The sequence below is a fragment of the Marmota flaviventris genome, chromosome 11, assembly GCF_047511675.1.
Source record: "Marmota flaviventris isolate mMarFla1 chromosome 11, mMarFla1.hap1, whole genome shotgun sequence".
Lineage (NCBI taxonomy): Eukaryota > Metazoa > Chordata > Mammalia > Rodentia > Sciuridae > Marmota > Marmota flaviventris.
Window position 1 is genome coordinate 37,543,965 of NC_092508.1, and position 24,544 is coordinate 37,568,508.

Consider the following 24,544-nt stretch of genomic DNA (forward strand, 5'->3'; position numbering starts at 1 on the left):
ATACTGTCAACATCCTGTGCATAGCAAAGATACACTAGACCACATTAGCACAATCTCCTGAAGAAAGAATGGGCAACATTTCCCAACTCATCACCTCATTCAACCTCCAGAAACCTTCCCTTTTTTTCACATTTTCCTAACTAACAACCATTATTTTTCCTGCAGTGTGAAAATTAATGGAATGTAAGAGTGAATAAGAGTTGTCAGTGCAAAATCATAGAATTTACAGGGAAATGGATGGCATTAGAGCAGATTATGCTAAGTGAAGCTAGCCAATCCCTAAAAAACAAATGCCAAATGTCTTCTTTGATATAAGGAGAGTAACTAAGAACAGAGTAGGGTCGAAGAGCATGAGAAGAAGATTAACATTAAACAGGGATGAGAGGTGGGAGGGAAAGGGAGAGAGAAGGGAAATTGCATGGAAATGGAAGGAGACCCTCAGAGTTATACAAAAGTACATACAAGAGGAAATGAGGGGAAAGGGAAAAATAATACAAGGGGGACAAATGAATGTCAGTAGAGGGGGCAGAGAGAGAAGAGGGGAGGGGAGGATGGGAAAGGCAGCAGAACACAACAGACACTAGTATGGCAATATGTAAATCAATGGATGTGTAACTGATGTGATTCTGCAATCTGTATATGGGGTAAAAATGGGAGCTCATAACCCACAGGAATCAAAGTGTGAAATATGATATATCAAGAACTATGTAATGTTTTGAACAACCAACAATAAAAAATTAAAAAAAAAAAAAAAAAAGAGTTGTCAGTGGTCAGAAAGCTATTCTCAATCTTCCACCCACTGCTACCTTTAAATTCCATGTTGGTTCCCACCCTGTTTGATCAGATCAAATGTCTATTTCTAGTTCTTCAAGTCCTGAGTCCAATATACTACTTAATTATCTTTAGAGTATGCTTTCTAAATATTTTTAAATTATGTACTTAATAACTTTCAATGGCAGAAGCTCTTGAGAGGAGATAGGGGGTTGAGGAAATATGCTAAAGACCTCTTGGAGTATATTATGAAATTCAAATACTTTTGTTGTAAAACAAGTTATGTTAAACCTCCTGAAATATAATCATGGGTGTGGGTCCCTAGCCCCAAATTAAGAATTTACCAATTTCTAGTAAAGCAGAAGATATGACCCAGCATTTCCATATCTAAGCATGTATTCTAGCCCCTCTCACACATGGTCCAAGGATATATGAAAAATGTTTGTTAAAAACAAAATATTGGAAATAATGTCCATCGAAAAGAGAATAGTCACAGACCTGTAATCCTAATGACTTTGGAGACTGAGGCAGGAGGATCACAAGTTTGAGTCCAGCCTCAGCAATTTAGTAAGGCCCTAAGCAACTTAGCAAGATCCTGTCTCAAAATAAAAAAATTAAAAGGACTAGGGATATAGCTTCATGATAAAGCACTTCTGGGTTTAATCTCCAGTACAAAAAAAAAAATGTTAACTGGAATACCATGAATCAGTTAAAATAAATGAATTAATTGATATAACTATTTAGATTTCAAAGGCATAATGTTGAACCAAAAAAATCAATGTGCAGGGCTGAGAGTATAGCTCAGTAGTAGAGCACTTACCTAGTATGCACAAGGCCCTGGGATTGAACCAGCCACATACACACACACAAATCAGTTTGCAGATTGATATAGTACAGTATGGTACTATTTAAATAAAAAGAAATTAAGCTGCAAAACAATATCATATGAATATATAAGTGTATATTAAAAGAATGGAAGCTTTCATGAAAATAATAAACACCAAATTCATTATACTACATAGTAGCCTCAACTGTATGCATTTCTCATTTCTGTGAAAAAAGAGAGTGAAGCTAGTAAGGCATAATGTTAACATTTGATTAAATTCAGTAATGGGTTCTTTACTATTCTCTACACTTGTTTGTATGCTTGAAATATCTCATGTTAAAAAGAAACGATTTAAGACTCTTTGATGAATAAAATTTTAACTTTTATCTTTGCATCCTTCTGAATGTCTATCCCCAGATAACAAGTTGTATATAGTTTTCAATGTTTTTGATGATGATTCAGCATGCTGGACCTATCAGGAAGGAGTCCTATCAATGAAAGTAACAAGAAAAGGATCTATGATTAGTACACTTGATGCTGATTGGCTACAGTTAACTACATTTTATTATAAGCAAGGCTTGTCTTTAGTGGATTCTTTTGTATGCTGGGAAACACCTAAAGGTAAGTTTTATATTAATGATATACTTATATCTAAATAATTTGAACTTTTATCAAAATTGTTGAAAATATTTTTGCCTCTAAAGTTCTATGGCTTGCTGGGAGCGTAGGTGTGTGTCTGTAATCCCAATGACTAGGGAGTCTGAGGGAGGAGGATTGCAAGTTCAAAACCAGCTTCAGCAATTTGCAAGGCCCTGAGCATTTTAGTGAAACCTTGTCTTGAAATAAAAAAATAAAAAGGGCTGAGGAGGTAGCTCAGTGATTAAGCACCCCCAAATTCAATCCCTGGTACAAAAAAAAAAAAAGTTCTATGGCTTATAGTACAGATTTTATTGTTAGGAAATAAATTCCACTCTTCCACTCATTACATAGCTGTGAAGTTTCAACTTAAAAGCTTAATCATCCTTGAGAACAAACTGACACCCACTGTAGAATTGTAATGTAATCTTTGCCATTGGTTTGCAACTGTCAAATAGACAAATCACTGTGGGACTGACTAGTGGAATTTTCCAAGCACAATGTAGTATGACAGCCCAATCATGAGGTTTATGATGGCATTAAACTGCTAGTAGTCAACATTTATTACATTATCCCAATTTTGGATACTACTACCATATGTAGTCAGTGTATACATACCTATTTTGTGTACAAAAGTAATCTTTGGTTCAGAAAGTGACCCTGTTCTTACTTCGGTTCCTCTTTGTCTTCTTTCTTTAATCTTTCTCAGTTATAAAGGAATACATAATTATTCATGTCTGTCATAAAAACAAACAACAAAAGCTTCTCAACAATGATTTTCTAGAGAAACTTTAAAATGATTAAGAGAGAAAAATTAGTGTTAAAAGAAAAATTTAAATTAAAAGAAATTATTGTTAAAAGGGAGAAAAAAGATAGTAAGGAGACTGAGAAAATGCATAAGGAATCATGAGGGTTATGAAAAGCAGTATGACTTAGGACCCTGTCTCAAACACATTGGTGGAAAGAGTGAAAAGGTAAATGAGATCAATACAACTTAGTATTGTTAAACCAGCCCAGTAATAACTCAGTAAAATGCAATTGAAGACTTTGGATGAATACTAAAAACTATCAGGAGATCTTTTGAACTAGCACTGAGATTAAGGATGAAGCCCATTGCAGCACCTAGAATTATCACTCCTGGCATAGTGCTCAAAAAATATTTTAGTGGGCTGGGGATGTGGCTCAAGCGGTAGAGTGCTTGCCTGGCATGCGCAGGGCACTGGGTTCGATCCTCAGCACCACATAAAAATAAAATAAAGATGTTGTGTCCACCGAAAACTAAAAATGAATATTTAAAAAAATATACTTTAGTGATTTTGGTTATCTGTCTGTTCTTCCACTTGGTCTTATATGGAAATAGCAAGTTTTAATGGGAAGAAAATGGACTTTAAAATCAGAAAGACCAGGACTTAAATCCTATGTCTTTTACTTATTTGCTGTGTGGGAAGTAGGTTGAATTCACAAAGCTTCAGTTTCCTAAAAGGAGTATAATAATAATCTTTATTGATGTGAATGTTAATAAGATACAATGTAGATAAAGTAACTCCCGTGGTACCTAGACTTCAGTGAGAGTTCACTTTCTAAACTCTTTTTTTTTCTTTCTTCCTGCCACTTGTTATATATGGTTTAATTCTTGTAGTAGAGATCATCTTTGTGGAGGTTAATTTTATGCTTTATAATATCTGCATCTATCCCTCTCTCTCTCCTCCTCTCCCTCTCTCCCACCACCACCACAAAGAGTCTAAGAGCTAGTTCAAATTTTGGTTTGTGACTAACTGCCTAAGGAAAACCGAAAATACTCTTCACAGTCTCCCTCAGGCACCCCTGCCATGGGCCTTGCCTGATGAAAATAAAATTAGCCACAGCAGTTGCCAACCAGAGACTCTGTGGGGCTTTTGTTCTAAAAGTCTCAGAACTATTTAGAAAGCCCCCGGGGAGACTCTCCCCCCTCAGCAGCTCTGGAATGCCTCATTAGACATTTTACATTGCACACTATGCCAAGCCCCTACCAAGCCACCTCAGTCTGTGGGGTCTGGCCACTGGGTGTGTCATTCAGGACTTCCCTAGGAGTATGCAGGGAAGCTGCAGAGGGGAAATTGTGACCAATGTCTGTGTCGCTGTGAGAAGCAAGACAGAGGAAGCAGGGCTGAATTGGTTGCTTTGTTCTGGGATGTTTGATGCCTGACATCTAAAGCACATAGGAGACAATGTTATTTTGTTCTATCTTGTTTTTGTCCTCTTCCCAAATACTGTCAGAAATCAGCTCACCATGAGAAATGAAAGTACAAATCCAGACATTGCTCAGAAATTTAAATATATTACCTCACAAATCACACTGAATAAAATAGCTTTCCCTGGATATAGAAAGAGAGGGGGGAAAACTCTTTTTAAAAAGTTTTCTACTTTAGCAGGATTATGATGTAAAAGCTGTAAGAGCTGTGAAACTCCTGTGTGATGTCCTTTTATACTTACTATGAACAGCCTTTTCTTTTTTAAAAAACCCCTGGGACACAGAAAGACACACACACACACACACACACACACACACACACACCCCTGAAGTTCCTACTCTTCCCTAGCCTACCATATGCCCCCATCATTTCAGAGCATAGTCTTTCTCCACCTTAGTGTGCTACCTCTTAGGGATACATTTTGATTTTTTTGTGAACTCTTTTCAGACTTCTCTTGATGTTCATTTCAAAGTATCACACTGAGGAGCGAGATGAAGTAATAACATTGAAACGTATATTTCCTTATTTTACATGTATGTTTATGACAGGCCCTGTGCTAGGCACTGGGTTTACAATAATGAGTAAAATGGATGTCTGCTACACTCAGAAACTAGCATGCGGCATCAGACACTGGTTATGAAGGTATCAAAAATATATTTACCTAATTTAAAAATTAAGAAACAGGACTGTGGCAAGAGTACCAGACAAGAACCTACTTGAAGGGGTAGTCAGGAGGTCCTGTCCAAGAAGGTAGTAATTACTCTGAGATTAGGGTACTAGAAAGGAGCAGGCCTGTGAGAACCAGGAGGGGAGCATTCTAGGCAGCAGAAACACCTCCAAATGCACAAAGACCAGAGGGCAGGAAAGAGGAATCGGGGTAAGACCTATGTAGCTAGAGCAGGATAGGTAAGAGAAAAAATGGCTCTAGACAAAGTGGAAGAGGCAAGCAGCAGCCAGTCTATGCAGTCTTGTACTGTCAAAAAAGCAATAACAAGAGCTAATGTGTAAGATGTACTTAGTATACGCCTGCTTTGTTCCAAATACTGAATATTGACCAACTCTTTTAATCCCCACAGCAACCCTGTGAGATAAGGTTGATTATTCCTCTTTTACATGTGAGGAAATGGAGGCACACAGGTATTAAATAATGAGCACATTTTTACACAACTAGAAAGTAGTAGGGCCACGTAGGTGGAGTGTGTGCTCTTAACCATTAAGCCAGGATGTTTATTTCAATTCATTTGTTGAGTATTTGAAGAGGGAGTCATGATATGATTTGCATTTTTAAAGACAATTATTCAATCTCATTTCAGGAACTGGATCACCAAGGGCAAGAGTGGAAGTGGTAAGGTTGTTTAGAGGATATTAAAAATCTTTAGAGAGATGATGGTAGAGATGGAGAGAAGTAGATGAGCTGAGATTTGTTTTGGAAACAAAATGGACATACTGGAACTGCAGAATGACAGCATATGTGCCTGCTCTCCACTTCAAAGATGGTCCTGGGCCCATCCCCTGGACAATTTAATAACACAAATGACACATGGACCAAAAATACTAAATGAAATATTATCTTTTCTTACATTTAGAGGAATGTCAATGTCATACCTAGCTAAAATGAGTATATAATATCGCACATCTAACAAACCATTCCTTGGTAATCCTCCAAGCTTGAATATTTCTAACCAAGGTATTCTCAGGATATGCATCCTTGTCCCAGGGGGTATTCACGTTCACAAATTTGCAAGATAAATCTCTTTATAGAGTGTCAATATTACTTTAAGATGGGGGTAGAATGGAAGAGATTTTCTTTTTTAGATAAGATGAATATATTTGAACAGAGTGTGAAGCTTTGTTTTTTGGTTTTGGATGTTTTGGTTTGGTTTGTTTTTTTTGTTTTGTTTTGTTTTAGGTACTAAGGATTGAACACCAGGGTGCTTTAGTACTCTGCTACATCCACAGAACTTTTTTTTTTTTTTTTTTTTGAGACAGGATGTTTTGCCCAGACTGTCCTCAAATTTGTGATCCTCCTGCCCCCCAGCCTCATGAATGCAAAGTCTGAGTGCACTTTTAAGACATAACATTAGACTTTAAAAGGGATCATTTCAACTGTGCTTGGAGATCATCCTTCAAGGATACAATATCACTTTCATTTGCTAGTGGTAGTATTTGGCTAAAAATCTTTTTATTGTTGTTGAGAAACAATGAGTCAGGCCAGTGCTTTGTAATTTTTTCATATCACATGCACGGAAAATGGTACTACTGTAAGGCACATGGGTATGAGTGGATGAAGCTGCTCTGGGCAGGAGGGGGCGCCCTGTATTTTGGCATACCTGTCACTTTGGTCTCAGACACTAGTGGGCCAAGGCACATTGGTTAGAAAGTTTGCTTTGGATTGTGTAATGTTAACAGGTGATTCCCCTGAGGAGACAGTTATTAGGTAATTGTTCAGAATTATCATCTCTCCGTGTCAGATCGAAGATTTAACACTGAACAATCAAAAGGTGAAGTCCTTATAGGTCCTTCCCTGCCACCATCCCTAGCTGCCATTTCTGGGAGAATGTCTTAAGAAATCTTCAGAACTCACTCCTGTGGAAGTGTCAGACTTCCGTAGTTCTGAAGCCTGGTATAGATCCTAAGAGAGCTAGTTAGGGGCACTGGGGACCTTTAAAACAAGAAAGGACCTTTATTTTTAACTGACATGCAACATACACATAGTAAAGTGCATTGATCTTATGTGTACAGTGGAATATACACAAAATATAGAACATTCCTGGCATCTCAGAGGGTCTTCCCGTGACCCTTCCTTCTCAGTCCTTCTCCTCCCAGCTCAGAAATACACATCATTCTGGTTTATCATCATCATCAATTGTGCCTGTTCTTGATCCTCACACAGTTGAATACTCTCTACAGAGTATATTCTTTTGAAACTAGCTTCTTTTATTCACCATAGTATCTCTGAAATTCATCCACGTAGTTGCATAACACTGAGTCTCTTTTGTAAATTTCCATTTAGTATTATGTTGTATTTCATTCTTTCTTTAAAACCTAAAAAGTACAGAAATACTATGTATCACAATATTGAGAGTCACAACACCTGTAATTTTCATATTACATAATCCCAACGGAAATAAAAGGTAGATTGTAATTATCCACATAATTATTGCAGTAAAAATTATTTTTAAAACTCATACCCCCGTTCCAAAAAAGGACTTAGGGCATATAGCACTTTAAAAATTGTCTGGATTTGATTCTGCTAGTTACTTTGTTGTAATGGTAGATAAGTAAATTTAAAGGAGGTGGTACATATACTGTAAGTAGAGAACCAATTCCAACTAGTAAATTAACTGTTACTCTGTTCGGGCACAAATCTGAAAAATATAAATTCTTTGTGATATTCTACCCTAAATATGAGTGAAGTTAAAAAAAAAAAAGTAAGAATGTCTTACTTATCTAAAAGTTCAATAGCCTGTTAATGAAAATTAATACAGAAAATCATACTGAAATTAATATTACTTAAAATATTATCTTTAAGCTTAAAATGTCATTTGAAAATATTGAAGTCCTTTATTATTTAGAGAACTGTCAACCAGGGAAACTTCGTTATGACATTGTGCTGCATAAAAACCATGTTTAACCCTCACATGACCATGGGAAAAATGTCTTCTATTGCAAAACAAGAGACAAAAGAAAGTCTACAAAGTTAGTTTGGTTTAGGCCAGCTGGTTATTGTCAGCTATTCAAGAAAAAGTCAGAGAGGCCCTCCCCTAAAACTTCCTTCCCAGCAGGAATTCTTTTGACAATGACTTCTGTTTAGGGTCTTCCTGTCACTGTTTATTTTGGGGGCTTTGGGGTGTTCTTTTTTTAATGCATCACTGAGGTAAAGAATTGTTCTGTTTGTATTTCTTAAAGAATTTGCCTTGCACTGATTTTAATATCATACCTTCAATTTCAAGAATTAATGTTTATATTGTTTGTCATAGGGTATAACATAACATGTAGAGCAGAAACCAAAATTTGATTTCAAGCTAAAGATCATTTCCAGATGATTTTTAGGTTTATTTTCTACTCGCTTCTCATTGTATCACATTATTTAATCCTATTTCTGTTACCATAGTTTTAATGTGGATACTTTGATTTTAATTCAGTGAAGTACAAAATTGTCTTTGCCTTTAGGAGGAAAAGAAAATCTTCAAAAAGAATGTTTGATTCAGTCAAAATATGTTTTTAAGTGATATGTTTTTAACTGAAATGTTTTTCTCCCAGCTTCCTATAAGTATTACTTAAGGACTTAGACAATCTTTAGAATTTTTTTAATATTTATAACTCTTCTTAATTGTATGCTTTTCCTCACAGGGGACCATTTGCCTAAATCTTTGGAAGGATTTTTTATCTACGAAGAAGAAGGCTCTGGCGTTCCAGGTTCTAACAGGAAAGGAAATGATGCCATTGTAGTAGAACAATGGACTGTCATTGAGGTGAGTTGCAGTCTCTAACATTTTACTCTTACCTTTATATTTATTTCACATGTTGGAGACCTTCATTGCTGAAACATGTAGAATCCTTAAACACAGATTTGACCATAGTTTGGAATTTCATCACAAATGCATAAAAAATGTCTTTCATACCCTTTACCCAATGTTGAAAGTAATGTTTTCTTCAATGCTAATTTTTGTAAGATAGCAAAATAAAATCTTTACATAAATAGCAGGAGGTTCCAAAAACTTGGAATTCTCACCCTAAACACAGTCTCCTGGCACTGAGATTCTCTTTACACAATGCCATGACAACTGGTTGAAAGCAAAAAAAAAAAAAAAAAAAAAAAAATTCAGTCACTCAACTAAGCATTTTCTCTCCAAGCAACCAATGTGACTGACTTTTCTTAACTTTATGAATTGACTTTTGAAAGCAAAAATATCCGAAAGGTGTTCTCTTTCTTACCAGGCCAAATATGTACACACAGCATTGTCCTTCGTAATCAGAGATGACATTGCTGCTGATGTTATGCACTCTGAATTCAGATGTCACCGAATGGACTGCCCTTGAGGTGGACAGACTGAATTCAGGTATACTCTGTTATGTGTATATGGCCCTCGCTGATGGGCTCCTACAGTGACACTTGTGCCTTCCTAGCCTTACAAAGGTTAGAGAGACATAGCCTATTTTCAAAGTGACTAGAAATCCCACTGGGCGTGGGGGAGGTTTGAGGGGAAGAAGTGAAGTTTTCAGTTTTAAAAAACAAATTCCAAATGAATAAAAAGCAGCAAAAAAAAAAAAAAAATACAGCCAAGTTCCTCCCTCCCTCACTACTCAGTCCTCACTCCAAACTTTCATCCTCATTCCCCTAAATATGCTTCATAAAGTACTTGCATCCAAATCCCCTAGAAATTTTTTTTTACGTTTACTATCTTATTTTAATTTCTTAAATTTGTCCTAATTAGTCATACATGACAGTAGAATTCATTTTCACACATTGTATACAAATGGAGCACAACTTCTCATTCTTCTGGCTGTACATGGTACAGAGTCACATGGGTCATGTAATCCTACATGTGTACAGGGTAATAATGTCTGTCTCAATCCACCATCCTTCCCACCTTGACACCTCCTCCCCTCCCCTCACTCCCCTTTTGCCAAATCCAAAGTTCCTTCATTCTTCCTTCATGCCCCAATATGGATCATTATCAGCTTATCAGAGAAAACATTTGGCCTTTGGTTTTTTGGATTTGGCTTATTTCACTTAGAATGATATTCCACAGCTCCATTCATTTACCTGTAAATGCCATAATTTCATTCTTCTTTAAGGCTAAGTTATATTCCATTGTGTATATAAAAATTTTTTTAAATGTAGATTATCAGTCCCCATGCTCTATCAAAACCAAAGGAAGGTCCAAACTCCCACTCTCCACTCCCAGCATTTTTTTTAATATTTATTTTTTAGTTTTCAGTGGACACAACATCTTTATTTTATTTTTATGTGGTGCTGAGGATCGAACCCAGCGCCCCGTGCATGCCAGGCAAGCACGCTACCGCTTGAGCCACATCCCCAGCCCCATTCCCAGCATTTTTAACTTGGTTCAATAGTTTGAAGACAGCAGTAGCAGAAAATGAACCCAGTAATCTGGCAGCCCCATGAAATTGTACATAATAGAGAATGAACTTCCTTTGTCATAATACCCATCAACCTTGTCAGATTTACTTGTGTAACTGTAATTTACTTATGTAACTGTCTTTGCCATTAGATTGTGAACTCTTATGCTTATTTATGCAGGGCTGTGAAATCAAAACAGATTATGGCCCTCTGCTACACACTCTGGCTGAATTTGGATGGCTCCTGACAAGCGTGTTGCCTACACCCATATTGAGACATGACAGGTAATGCAAAAGTATCCTTTTCTGCTCTCATTTAATTCTAAAATAAGTTTACAATTTGTTTAACAAATGCCTGCCTAAAACCTACAAAAATCAGCCAGGCACATGCCTAAAAACCCAGCAGCTCTGGAGGCTGCAACAGGAGGATCGCAAGTTCAAAGCCAGCTTCAGCAAGCAACTGATGTGCTAAGCAACTCAGTGAGATCCTATCTCTAAATAAAATATAAAATAGGGCTGACCATGTGGCTCAGTGTTCAAGTGCCCCTGAGTTCAATCCCCAGTACAAAAAAAAAAAAAAAACTCCACAAAAATCTTTTCAGCAAATTGCTAATCTGATATTATGGACCTTGGAGATTAACAAATTAAATCCCTTCATGTTACAGATGAACAGATTTCAGCACTACATGTGCAAAATGCTCTCATCCCCAGCTCACAACCAGATTTAGGGCTGCAGTAGGGCCTAGAACAGGCGAGGGTAGAGAAGTATTTCTGCCTTCATCCTCCCCTCCACCAAAGTTGGTTAGTTTTCCCCTAAAGCATGGACTTACTTACTTGCTGTTTCCACTAAAATACCTACATTAAAACCAAAATGTGAAAACTTCACAGTTTTCCTTTTTCTTTTCTCCTTTTACTAACTTTGCTGGGAGGGAAAAATTGAACCACTGAACTTTAATTTTAATTTGTTTTTGAGAGACACCAATTAAATCTTCTGTATAAAATGGATTGCTAGCCATTCAACCCAAAGATGTTCCCTCTGACGTCTTTGGCATCCAGAAAATGACTGATTGCCAAGACTGCTGTGACTGGGCTGGTAATTACTTACACAGGATAGCACAGTACCACTTAACCAAAGGGGCCTTCCCCATTTGCAGAGTTAAGCATGGTTCCACACATTCTGAGTGATAGTCAGGTGTGACTACGGGAAGCAGCTTCTCCTCGTTCTGTATCTCACTTATCCTTTTCACCTTCTCTGGTTTTCCCAGTGTAGCAACTTGGCCCTGCCACTACCTAGCATTCCCACAATCTGTAAAAACATTTGATTGACATATCTTTATTTAAAAACTCCACACCTTCAGAAGGAAGAGGGGTTAGGTAGGGATAGGATTTAAGAAGGATACAAAGTGAAGACACTGAAGTGTAAGAACAACAGCAGCAAAGAAAAAGAGAGAGAGAGAGAGAGAAGTGAAGGGATTAATCAGTTTTTCTTCTAGGCTATCTATTGTAACTATTCTCGAATTGAGTGACAACCCCCTGAAACATTATTTCCCAACTTTTTATATCTGTGACATACCTATCAAATCACAATACAACACTAATTCTTAAGATTTGGGCTTCAGGCCAGGCATGGAAGTATATGACTATAATCCTAGCAACTCCCAAGAGGAGGATTGCAAGTTTGAGGCCAGCCTAAGCAACTCAGCAAGACTCTGTTTCAGAATTTTAAAACAATTTTTTAAAAAAGGTTGGGGATGTAGTTCAGTAGTTAAACTCCCTTGGGAAGCATGAAGCTGCACTTGATTTGACCCCCTTGTGCCAAAATAGTTAAGGTCACAATCTGTACCAAGTTCTTGAGAGACCCACGGCGTTGAGATGGCAGTATATTGTTTCTAGATCAGAGGGAGGGAGGGAGGCTCCAGAACCTTACCACCATTTAAGTTTCCCCTGTACCCTAGATCCTCTAAGCCATTAAGGAGTCACAAAAGTGGATTTTCTATGCCTTCCCTGTGAAAGCTTATCTTCACTAGAATGGCAAAGGAGCTAGTTTCTTATTTAGTCTATGATTTTGAAACTGGGTAAAAAAGTTATGAAGTACTCAAACAATGGAAGAGTATGAAACTGAGAAAAAATAATGAATAGATCCATATATGCATTGTCATAGAATTCTTTCTATGATAACCACTGAGAATTTTTTGGTCTTTTAAGGACAACTTTTAGGATGATTTCAGAGCACAATCCCAATTTTTACAATTTATGTATTTTTAATATATCTAAGCAAAACTTTGAAAGGCTATATAGCAAATTCTAGTGAATGATTAGCTGTCAGGAAAAGGAATTGAGGATTTCTTTGTCTTTAAACTTTTTTAAATTTGGTTTTTATAATAAATATGCGTTTTTAAAATCAGAGTTAAAAAGCAAAAAGTCTATCAACTAACAAAAAGATGTGGAAGCTATACATGGTGTCTGGCTCTGAAGGTGCTTGTGAGAGGGTTAAGTTTACATTTAGTACAGGACATAGCCAAGAGCTTTCATTCTGGATGGAGAAGGTCAAACTTACATATTATATAATATAATCCAGTAACTAATCAAGGGCTAGATGAGAAACATTAGTCTATAGGTTCTATAGGAGTGTTAAAAAGAAGAGGATTATGGGCTGTCAAAGTGAAACAGGATCTTCAAATACTAAGGGGATTCAGGGGAGCATCACCATTTAGCAGATTCTTGCTTAGGAATCTGCCCTGGTGCTGGAGAGAGGGAAGTAGAAAACTGTACTTGAACACCAATTGTCCTTATGCCAGAAGGCACACCACAACACACAGTGTCTACTCTTCCTTTGCAGGCCAGGGAACTTTGTGCATTGAACGTTTATTTTGTTCCTTTACATTTTGTGATTTGGGTCTTTCACGTGACTTCAACAAAGACAACATAAGATGAAGGTTAAGATTCACTGTTGTTATCTGGTAATGAGGATTGTTGGTGAAAACTGCTTATCCTCCGCCTTTTTATTCTTGTTCAAATGCTGTTCTTAGCTCCCTCAGTACACAGAAAGAAAGTAATCACTGAAAGTCCTGTCATCTTTAAATATAAAGAAAAATTATACATAGTTGATCTTGATCAAGTATGATAGAGCCTAAAGTTTTTTAGCTCTGAAACTAGAATGGTTAAGAGCCCAGACTTTGAAGCCAAGAAGATCTTGTTTAATTGTAGCTTTACTTTTTAAAAAAAAATTTTTTTTTTAGTTGTCAATGGACCTTTATTTATTGATTGATTGATTGATTGATTGATTGATTTGTGGTGCTGAGAATCAAACCCAGTGCCTCACACATGCTAGGCAAGCACTCTACCACTGAGCCACAACCCCAGCCACAGTAGCTTTACTTTTTACTAGTTGTATGACTTTGAGTGAGGTACCTAACCTCTTTTTATTTTTTAATTTTTTATTTGTTATTTTTATCTATATATGACAGTAGAATGTATTTTAATATATTATACATACATGGAATATAATTTCCCATTTTTGTGGTTGTACATAAAATGGCATTATACTGGTTATATATTCATATATGAACACAGGAAAGTAATGTTAGATTCATTCTACTGTCTTTTCTATTCCAACCCTCCCTCCCTTCCCTACATTCCCCTTTGTCTAATCCAAAGTACCTCTATTCTTCCCTACCAACCCCGCTTATTGTATCTTAGCATCCAAATATCAGAGAGAATATTCAGCCTTTGGTTTTTTGGATTGGTTCATTTTACTTAGCACAATAGACTCCAGTTCCGTCCATTTGACACCTAACCTCTTTAAGGCTTAGTTTCCTTACTGGAAAATTGTATAAGAATGTCACCTCTAGTGAATTAACATTTGATTAAGGAAGATAATATATGCAGAGTACCTACACAGGGCCTGAGCATCTTAGGCTAATAAATTAGAGCTATTATTTTGGAGCCTACACCTTTAACAGAACCAAAATCCCTAATAAGTTGAAACCAATTGTTCAATCATGAGAACTTGTCTTGTCCTAAACAAGGATGTTTCAGAAAATTCAAATACTAGTTTGCCATATACAAAATCAGCATTGTGGGTTATAAGTCAATAAAAGCAACAGAAATAAATGCAACATCATAAAGATATACACCTAACATCCAAAAAACAAATGTCATGATCTTTTTTTGCCCCACATGTCTGATAATATAGCTTAGAACCACTTCTGGTGAAACCTTCCTTCCTTAAATGTGTTTGTCCAGTGTGTAACAATAGTGTCTTCAGCATTTCAACTCTCTCCTACTCTTTCTAATCACCTAAGCTATACTTGAATGGCATTTCCCCTAATTTCCCTCTTTACTAAAACATATCCTATTATCACATTACATAAAAATATTTTCCCCCTGTCTCTAGGTTAAGATTCATTTTCTTAAGCAGTATCACATCACCAAGGTTTAAAGCTGCATTACCATGGGAACATATTGTAATCTGATCTCTCTGCATTACCTAGGGTTATTGTTGTCAACTCTGAAAATGTGCCATATCCCTTTTTAACCATCATCACTGTAATTATACCAATGGGCGGATCCTTTTTCTAAGAAACAAAGGTGAAAATTGACATTAAAGTCTTTGAGACAAATTTAGTGGAAGACCAAATTAGCTGAGCTAGAAGCTCATGATACTGACTTTTTAAAAATCACAGGAATAGCTGGGTGTAATAGCACACACCTATAGTTCCAGCAACTTGGGAAGCTGAGGCAGGAGGATCACAAGTTGAAGGCCAGTTTCAGCAAATTAACGAGCACCTGTGTCAAAATAAAAAGGACTGGAGATGTAGCTCAGTGGTAGAGCACCCTTGGGTTCAATCCCCAGTCCAAAAAAGAAAAAGGAAAAAAAAAAAAATCACAGGAATAATATGGAAGGAAAAGCCAAAGGATACACCCTCATTTATATCTGAAAAGGCAGAAGCTTTTGGGTACAATTGAATAAAGTTATACTCTACTGAGAATTTTTTTAAGTGTGATCTCTAAAGACAAGATGTGAATAATAAAAAAAAAGAATCGTCTTCTCCCTGTGGTGTCTGGAGCCCTGCTCTTCCTTTCTCCTGCCCATTCAGGAGGCTCAATAGCCTTGTGAGCAGCACAGCTCAGAAGCACTACAACCTGCGGAGTCACTTCTGTGTCCCAATAACGTTCTCTAAATCCTCCTGTGGCAGTCAAAGCAGGACTTGCATATTTATATTCAGTCCAGGGAGAAGCTGGGATTTGATCCATTTCAATGCAGTTCTCTTCCTTTCTAATTTAAATTCTGGTAACAGTATCACATAATCCCACAGTGAGTTAAACTCATGGTAATCTTGCTGTGAGGAGCATTTTGACAGAGAGCATATTTTTCCGTAGCCAATTTGTCATTATATGCCCTGTACTCCTCATTATCATCACTCTTGTTCATCTGAACTTACATTTTTAACATTTTATGAGTTGGGATGGAGGCACTAAATTGTGGTAGTGCTTTTAAAAAAATATTTTGTAGTTCTACATGAGCACAATTTCTTTGTTTGTTTTTATGTGGTGCTAAGGATCCAACCCAGTGCCTCACATACGTGAGGAAGTGCTCTACCACTGAGCCACAACCCCAGCCCATGCCTTTTTTTTTTTCTTTTCTTTTCTTTTTTTGATGCATACACACTAATACCTGAGAAACAAATTAGAGTCAGAAGACAAAGAAATTTGTGACTAAGCAACAAATCTACAAAGTTGCAACTAAAATGTAATTTTATAATTTTGCTTTTTAAAAGCTAAGAATTCAGGCTGGGATTGTGGCTCAGCGGTAGGGCGCTCGCCTCGCACAGGCAGGACCCGGGTTCAATCCTCACCACCACATAAAAATAAAGGCATTGTGTTGTGTCCATCTACACCTAAAAAATAAAAAAATTTAAAAAAAAAAAGCTAAGAGCTCACTCACTTATGAGTTGCAAATGCTAAACTATGACAATTAATTAATGGATATAAGGAAGAAAAGTAATCAGAAAAATACATAATAAGTTATTTAGGTTTACTATTTAGTTTATTTGAAGCAAATTATATTCCATGCTTTTATAATTATGTCAAAATGAAACCCAATATTATGAATGAAAGCATCACTGGGGTTGTGGCTCAGTGGTAGAGAGCTCACCTAGCCTAGCATGTGTGAGGCCCTGGGTTCGAACCTCAGCACCACATTAAATAAATAAATATGATATTGGGTCCAACTAAAAAATAAACATTAAAAAAAAGAAGAATGAAAGTACCCCTGAGTAAACCTCTAGTTACCGACCCCAACCCCCACATAAAAAATGTGGTATTTAGGTGGTAATGTCTGTGTAAGGGATAGTTGTTACTGTAGGCTCTTTGGTGGATCTGGAAACCCAATTAATAAAGAGCTGTTTAATAAGAGAAAAGAATAAAGGTTTTGTTAATTTCATATGTGCATGGATGAGACCCCGGTTCGATCCTCAGCACCACATAAAAATAAAGGCATTGTGTTGTGTCCATTTACACCTAGCAAATAAATTTAAAATATGTTTTAAAAAATAATAAAAAAATAAAGTCCATAAAATTAAAGACTGATTTTTCCAAAAAAAAAAAAAATGTGAAAATAGAGGGAGGTTTTCTATCAGTTAACCATATTTCACATATCATCATTAAATATGCTCTTTTAGAATAATTTTTGTGGGAAAGTACTAGGGACTGAATTGAAGCAAATTATATTCCATGCTTTTATAATTATGTCAAAATGAAACCCAATATTATGTATATCTATAATTAACCAATTAAAAATTAAAAAGACAGTTGTGAAAAAAAAAAAAAAAAAAAAAAAAAAAAAAAGACAGTTGTGGCATAAAACACATATAGGAGATGCATAAAACACAAATGTTATAATTATAAACAATCATCCGTGTAATCACCACCAACCACAAAACAGGATATTACCAACACCCTAGCAGCACCCTATGTTTCCCAATCACACCCACTTCCATTACCTAGAGGCCTGGTTTTTCACTATAATCACATCCAAAACAATACATTTTAGCTTCACCTATCTTAACTTTATAGAACTAGAATTATATCATGTATATTCTTTTACATGAGCTGCTTTCACTTAATTACTATTGTTTTATCATGCATATTGCAGATTATTTACCCATTGTGCCATACATTTATCCATTCTGCTGCAGGCAGCTTTGTTGTCTTCAGTTGTTAGCTGTGACAAGCAACCCCTTCTGAGTTTGGCAGGGATCATAGCAAACACAGGTGAGAACCTAGAAATGAACTGATGGGTCGAAAAGCATTTCTTTAGCTTGATTAGATAAATGCCAAACTTACAAAAAGTTTGTTTCAGTTTACACTTCCACTAGCAGAGTGTGACAGCTCCCTTTTGCTCCAACATAAAATATTATCATACCTTAAATTTTGCCATTCTGTGGAAAAAAAGTGTATAGATAGTTGAATAAGTATATAGATCTCAGTGTGATTTTCATTCATATTTACCTGACTACTGCTGAGATTGAGCACATTTTTGTGAGTATTGGCCTCGTGGATCTTTCTTTAAAGGATCTGTTTAAGTCTTTTGTCCACATTAAAAATTATATTTATGAGTTATTTAAATATAACAACCATATCTTTTATTAGTCATGTAGGTTGCAGTTATTTGCACTAGTTCTGTGCCTTGTCTCCTTACTCTTTTTATGATTCTTTCTTGTTGTGCTGGGGATGGAACTCAGGGCCTCATACATGCCAGGCAAATTCTACTACTGGGCTACACCCCCAGCCCTATTATATCTTTTGATGAACAAAATGTTCTAATTTTTATTTATTTATTTATTTATTTATTCTAATTAAGTATATATGACAACAGAATGCATTTTGATTCATTGTTCACAACAACAGCACAACTTCATTTATCTGGTTGTATATGATGTAGCATTATACCATATGTGCAGTCATACATGTAATAATGCCCATCTCATTTCACCATCTTTCTTGCCCCCATGCCCCCTCCCTTCCCCACCCTTCCCTTTGCCCAATCACAGTTCCTCCATTTTTCCCACGCCCCTCCCCCCATTGTGGATCGGCATCCACTTATCAGAGAGAACATTTTCCGCCTTTGGTTTTTTGGGGATTGGCTTACTTCACTTAGCGTGATATTCTCCAACTCCATCTATTTACCTGCATATGCCATAATTTTATTCTCTTTTAATGCTGAGTAATATTCCATTGTGCATATACACCACAGTTTCTTTATCCACTCATCTTCCGAAGGGCATCTAGATTGCTTCCACAGTTTAGCTATTGTGATTTGAGCTGCTGTAAACATTGATGTGGCTGCAGTATGATGTGACTACAGTATGCTGATTTTAAGTTCTTTGGATATAAACAAAGGAGTGGGATAGCTGGGTCAGATGGTGGTTCCATTCCAAAAAGGTTTAAATTTTAAAATAGGCAAATGTATCAGTCTTTAGCCTTTTGTGTATTTTTAAGAAATTTCTCCCCTTCACTAGGTGTGGTGGCCCACACCTTTAATCCTAGAGATTCAGGAGGCTGAGGCATGAACTTATACAAGTTCAAGGCCAGCCTGGATAACTTAGTGAGACCTGTATCAAAATAAAAAAATAAAAAGGACTAGGGATGTAGTTCAGTCATGAAAGCACCCCTCGGTTTAATCGCCAGTACCAAAAAAAAGAAAGAAAATTTCTCCTTCACTGAAATAACTAGGAAATGGAAAGAGGGAATGACTTTATAATTTGAGACACTTTAATAAATTCTAAATTAGCATAAAATTCTGTCAGCTATAGTTATTATAGGGTCATGAGCCTAAAGAATAAGTTTTATGAAGATGAGAAGTAATAGTTACAGTCATATTAAATGTCAATGAACTTCTTGGGTATAAAAAGACCTAGCTAATTTTCATCTCTGCTGCAAACCTTTGCTCACTTGTTATAATTTTGGGAGGGGCAAGGGGGTGTTACCGGGGATTGAATCCAGGGTTGCTTAACCACTGAGCCACATCTCCAGCCCTTTTTTTATATTTTATTTTGAGATAGGATCCTGCTGAGTTCTTAGGGCCTTGCTAAATTGCTGAGGTTGGTCTTGAACTTGCAGTCCCCCTGCCTCAGCCTCCAGAGTCACTGGGATTATAAGACTGCACCACCAAGCCTGACTTGTTAGGGTTTTTTTAAAGCATGCTCCATCACATTAATATGTTAGCACAGAGATAAAATGACCAGATATTCATAAATTCTTTGATTCTTCAAATATTACCGAGCTTCTTTTAAAAAGGGGGCTTCCTGCTAAGTAATGTGGAAGATGGAAAGAAAAGAAGAAAAAACTCCTCAAGGAGTTTACTTCTGTTGGGAGGAAAATGTCAGCAACTATATTACCAGGGAAAGTGGGTAAGCGCCACAAGAAGGATCCATGAGAGCTCTGAAAAAAAGGTCAACTGGAGAATTTTTGAAGGCTTTATGAAAGAGGTCACACTTAAAGCTAATCTCTAAAGATAAGAAAGATGGGACCAGCCAGCAGTGGTGGTGTGGGCATTCCAAATGGGGAAAAGCTCCAGCAGAGTTTCAGCGATTGATTGTGGGACAATCAAACATGATCTAAGACATAATAAGACTCTTCCATCTATTCATTAGTTCCAATTATTTCTCCTTAGTTTCAAAGGTGCTTGAATCATAAGTACATTATTGGACTAAGCAGAAATTCCAGTTGTCCTTATACCTCCTACAAAAATAATTTTAAAGTTTAGATATCACTAAGGATATTATCAAACTATACAATAGAACTCCTTTTTAGTTTTGTTTTCATCATTTATTTTTATAAATAACTATCTAACTCTTTGCAAAACTAAATTCGTGGGAGGAATTTTAGGCAAAGCTTTCAGTGATTCATCTTTATGAACTTGTCATAAACAGGTCATGAACTTGCTCCTTTTTCCTTTTGAGATACTAACATTGGGACTGACCTATTATAATAGTCTACTTGATTCAGGATAAATGAATACTTCTTTTTATTCTCTTCATTATTTTTCAGTATAACCACTGAACATTATAAGCTGAAATGCTTAATTCAGGAGATGCTAAATAAAAATCTGAACTTTTACAAAATAATCTACACTTATCCACTAATTATAAAGATTTCTGGTGAAAATGGGATTAAATTAAGCCATTCTCTTCTGTGGCCAGGGCTTCACTGAGTTCTTTCTACACTTACTTGTGGAGGTAGTATGATATTGTGGAAAGAGTGGGACCTAGCAATGGCCCCAGAGAAAGCTCTTAAAGCTCTGGATCCAATTTCCTTACCCATAAAATGGGGAAAATCTTATTCACTCTGTCCACCTTGAAGGATTAACATCTAAAACAGGTACACTAATATACATGACTAATACTTACTGTACTAAAAGCACTTACACAGATCAAAGTTATTTTTATTAATTTAGCCCATAGAAGATTTTGCTCTTGGGAAACTCTAATCTTTTTCTTGATAGTCATATTGTTGCCATACCAAATCCCTCTCTTTAAAATGACACTCAAATAGGGTTTTCTTTGTATTTTCTTATGAAGTGCATAGAAGCATGCAGGAACTAAACATTCACTGTCTCATCCACAGTATTGGCCCATCTCCGCTGACAAGAAACTCTGCCCCTCCAGGACTGCCCAATAGACCCACCCTTGCTCAGCCTGAGCCCTGGGGCTGACAACAGCACTAAGGACTATCTCTGACCTCAGACCTGAAGGGACTAGTAGAGGTTTTCACAACTTGCTATATACTTCACCAATGTAGGTTGTACCAGAACTTTTTAAATTATTTTGTGTAAATCAATCATTTTTTTTAAAAAAGGCTGCATTTGTTTTCTATTATATATATATATATAGTATTTGGACTACATTAATTATATATTATATAATTATATATATTATATATTATACTATATAAATATATAATCTAAAAAGGAATCTGAAGATTCTTAAATTCCCCTCAAGAAGGCATGAGAGGGACTTAGTTACTCAGCTAAATCACTGTTTGAATGGAAACAGATGTGGACCCTGTCCTCTCTGAAAGCATCCAGGGCATTTGAAACAAACTCTCAGGTCCCATGACGACTTCTTCAGTCTGCACTATGGGGAAAATACTCTATCCTATATCTGTAAGTAGAATTATCTCAAGAGTTACTGGCAGCATGAGATACTCACTTTCTTTACCAAATAGGCATCTCTCTGCAAAGCTCTGACCTCTTTGTATTAGCTCTGCCATGATTAGAATTTCCAAATTACATGGTGCCGCCACATGCCACTAAATCAGTCAGGGTCACTCCAGGTGAATTGGGTTGGCATGAAATAATCACACAGAGACAGAGAAAATACCTTTTTCTTGGGATTCAGCAATGGTTCCTTGGCCCCAGTTCCCACAAGAGAGGCAGACAAAAAAGAGAAAGAGCAAGAGAGTGCGCCTGAAGCCCTATTTATTGAAGGGAAAATACTCAAGAAAGTTCCACCCAAATGAGGCAAGGGATTGGGTTTCAGGGGGGTGTAGCCCAGTCTCACTGGGTGACGCCCACTCCCAAGGCTTCATTCCCCTGCTGAGGGGAGGTGGGATCCACCTGCTTCTGCGCATATTGGAAGCCAGTCTCCACACCTCCACCACTCAAGGCTAAGGGTGCCCAGCTCCTATGTGGCTGATCCTGACAACATGGTCTCACTGGTGTTCTGAAAATAGCAGGACCTACTTTAAATCTGAATGGCCCTCAGAACACCAGTGCCATAGAATTTGCAGACATCTCTCAAATTGCAGATTGGACTCCAAGGACCTCCCCAAAAAGTGGGCACATGTTGACCTTCCAAAGACTTATTTGGGCATCTGGAGGCTGCCCAGAAAAATTGAGAAATCACCTCTGCCTTTACTACTTTATGTCATGAGGATCCACAACACCAATCCTCACAGAGCCAGTAGAAAGTATTACTCATTGTCACTTTTGCCTATGAATGGATACTTGTCTTTGCTTTTAAAAGTTTCTGCCTGATGGGCACCATGCCATGTAATCCCAGTGACTCTGGAGGCTGGGGCAGGAGGATCACAAGTTTGAGGCCAGTCTCAGCAAGGTCCTAAACAACTTAGTGAGACCCTGTCTCAAAATAAAGAATAAAAAGGGCTGAGGATGAAGCCCAATGGTTAAGCAACCCTGAGTTCAATTCCCAGTACCAATTAAAAAAAAAAGAAGAAGAAGAAGTAGTAGTCCTGCCCTCTCACAGGTGAATCTTCTTCACACCACAGGAGTGATAAGTTTGACTATCTCACTGTCCCATCAAAGTGACTATGGTTGCTTTGCCCTCCCATTTGCTAGTATGTTACCTCTCTGCATGATGTGGTAAATACCAAGCCGAACGCTGGTGAAGGGAATCCTATTTCCAACATTCAGGCAATAATTCTCAGCCCAGGGTACTGTGCTTCAGACTAGCTGAGAACTATTTTTCTTGATGAATACCCCCCCACACACCCACCTACCCACCACCTCCAACCAACTAAGGCTTTGGTAGACCATGTCCTTTCTCCTTCCCACACCTCATTGATATCCACTGATAGGTACTCACTCAAAGAAACAAAGAATACACACAGTCATATTAGAAGAATATGAAGACAAAATTAGACATCAAGAGGAACCATTGATGGGTGTTATCATTTAAGGGACAAAAACACTGAATGCCTTCTGCTAGTAGGAATTGTAGGAATTATTACCAAGTAATCTCCAGGGCCCAAGAATTCCACTCTTGGAAGTCTGTCTTTTTTAGCTATGGTTCCTAAATATAGTACATTAGAGCTACTTGTGGAGCCTAGTGAAATGGAGAATCCACAGATCTGGAATCAACAAGCATTTGGGTTTGGGATGCACAATGAAGCTGGGGAAGTCTGCCCCAGGCCAGACACTGCATCCTAGAGCATTCACACTTGCCCGTGCCATGGTCAGTCCCTATAGAGTCATCACAATTCCTACCCTGACACTCCTGCTTTCTATTAAAGAATAATTCTACCCTGATCCCTCCTCCTTATCTTTGGATAGTTGTAGGCCTGGTTCTTTCATGTCATTCTCTACCTGGATTGCACACCTTGAACCTCACTCAGAAATCTCTTTTCTCTTCTCAAGTTCCCTTTCCCCTGAACTTGCTCTCTAAGAGATATTATTGATTCTGAGATACTTCCCCCTCTCCTGAACTCCACCCCACATTCCACTAAAGGGATGGAGAAAGTGGAAGGAGATCACATTTGTCGTGCTTCTGCTAGTAACAGGCACAGAGGAAGCTCTTCATACACAGTTGACTCATCTGTCATCAGGTTCCTGATAGGAAACTGAGTCAGAGAATGTAAAGACTTGGACTGAAGTAGTCCACTTTAGGTACTATGGTAGAGTTTGAATTTGAACCCAGGAACTGTCTGGTTCCAAAGCTATGTTTTCTGAGCCTCCTAAACACATGTCTGGCCTGTTCTGTAAGCATGCAAATACCTTCTTCCAACCAACTGGTATCTTATAATGATTTAAGTTGTTCCCAAAAATTACATTATACTTCATACCAAGTTTAATAGTTCTAATAGAAGATAAAGTCCAACTAAAATGAGACTTTACTAAAAGCAATCTTTTAAAAATAAAAAAGAAGCAGTCTCCCATCACCACTTAGAGGGGCAATTTGATGTTTCACAAAATTCACTAGCATCAGTGTGTTGAGATTTTCAGATGGTGTGCAGTTGACATATACTAGGGCCAGAATCTCAGCATTGCATTCATTTTCCAGAAAAAGAACTCAGCATAAAATGCAGCTAATAGTAAGGTTTTGTTGAGGTTTTTTGCATAATAAAAGTCGTAACTGAGCAACATTAGCAGCAGACACTCCTCCCCATAAATCCATGGAGACTGGAAAGCATTTCAGAGGAACACAAACCCCAAGTAGTCTTTGGCAAGGGGTAATTTGCCATGATGAAGTTA

At 37.2% G+C, this 24,544-nt stretch overlaps 1 protein-coding gene across 2 annotated transcripts in view; it reads left to right on the top strand.

Moving 5' to 3' along the window:
* The window catches only part of Rftn2 (raftlin family member 2), a 62,787-nt gene that overhangs the window by 26,670 nt on the left and 11,573 nt on the right, over positions 1-24,544 (top strand). For both annotated transcript variants that reach the window (XM_027925033.2, XM_071618959.1), the window contains 3 exons: positions 2,015-2,218; positions 8,818-8,939; positions 10,733-10,836. In XM_027925033.2, coding sequence (XP_027780834.1) covers positions 2,015-2,218; positions 8,818-8,939; positions 10,733-10,836 — 430 coding nt within the window. The remainder of the gene's footprint in view (positions 1-2,014; positions 2,219-8,817; positions 8,940-10,732; positions 10,837-24,544) is intronic.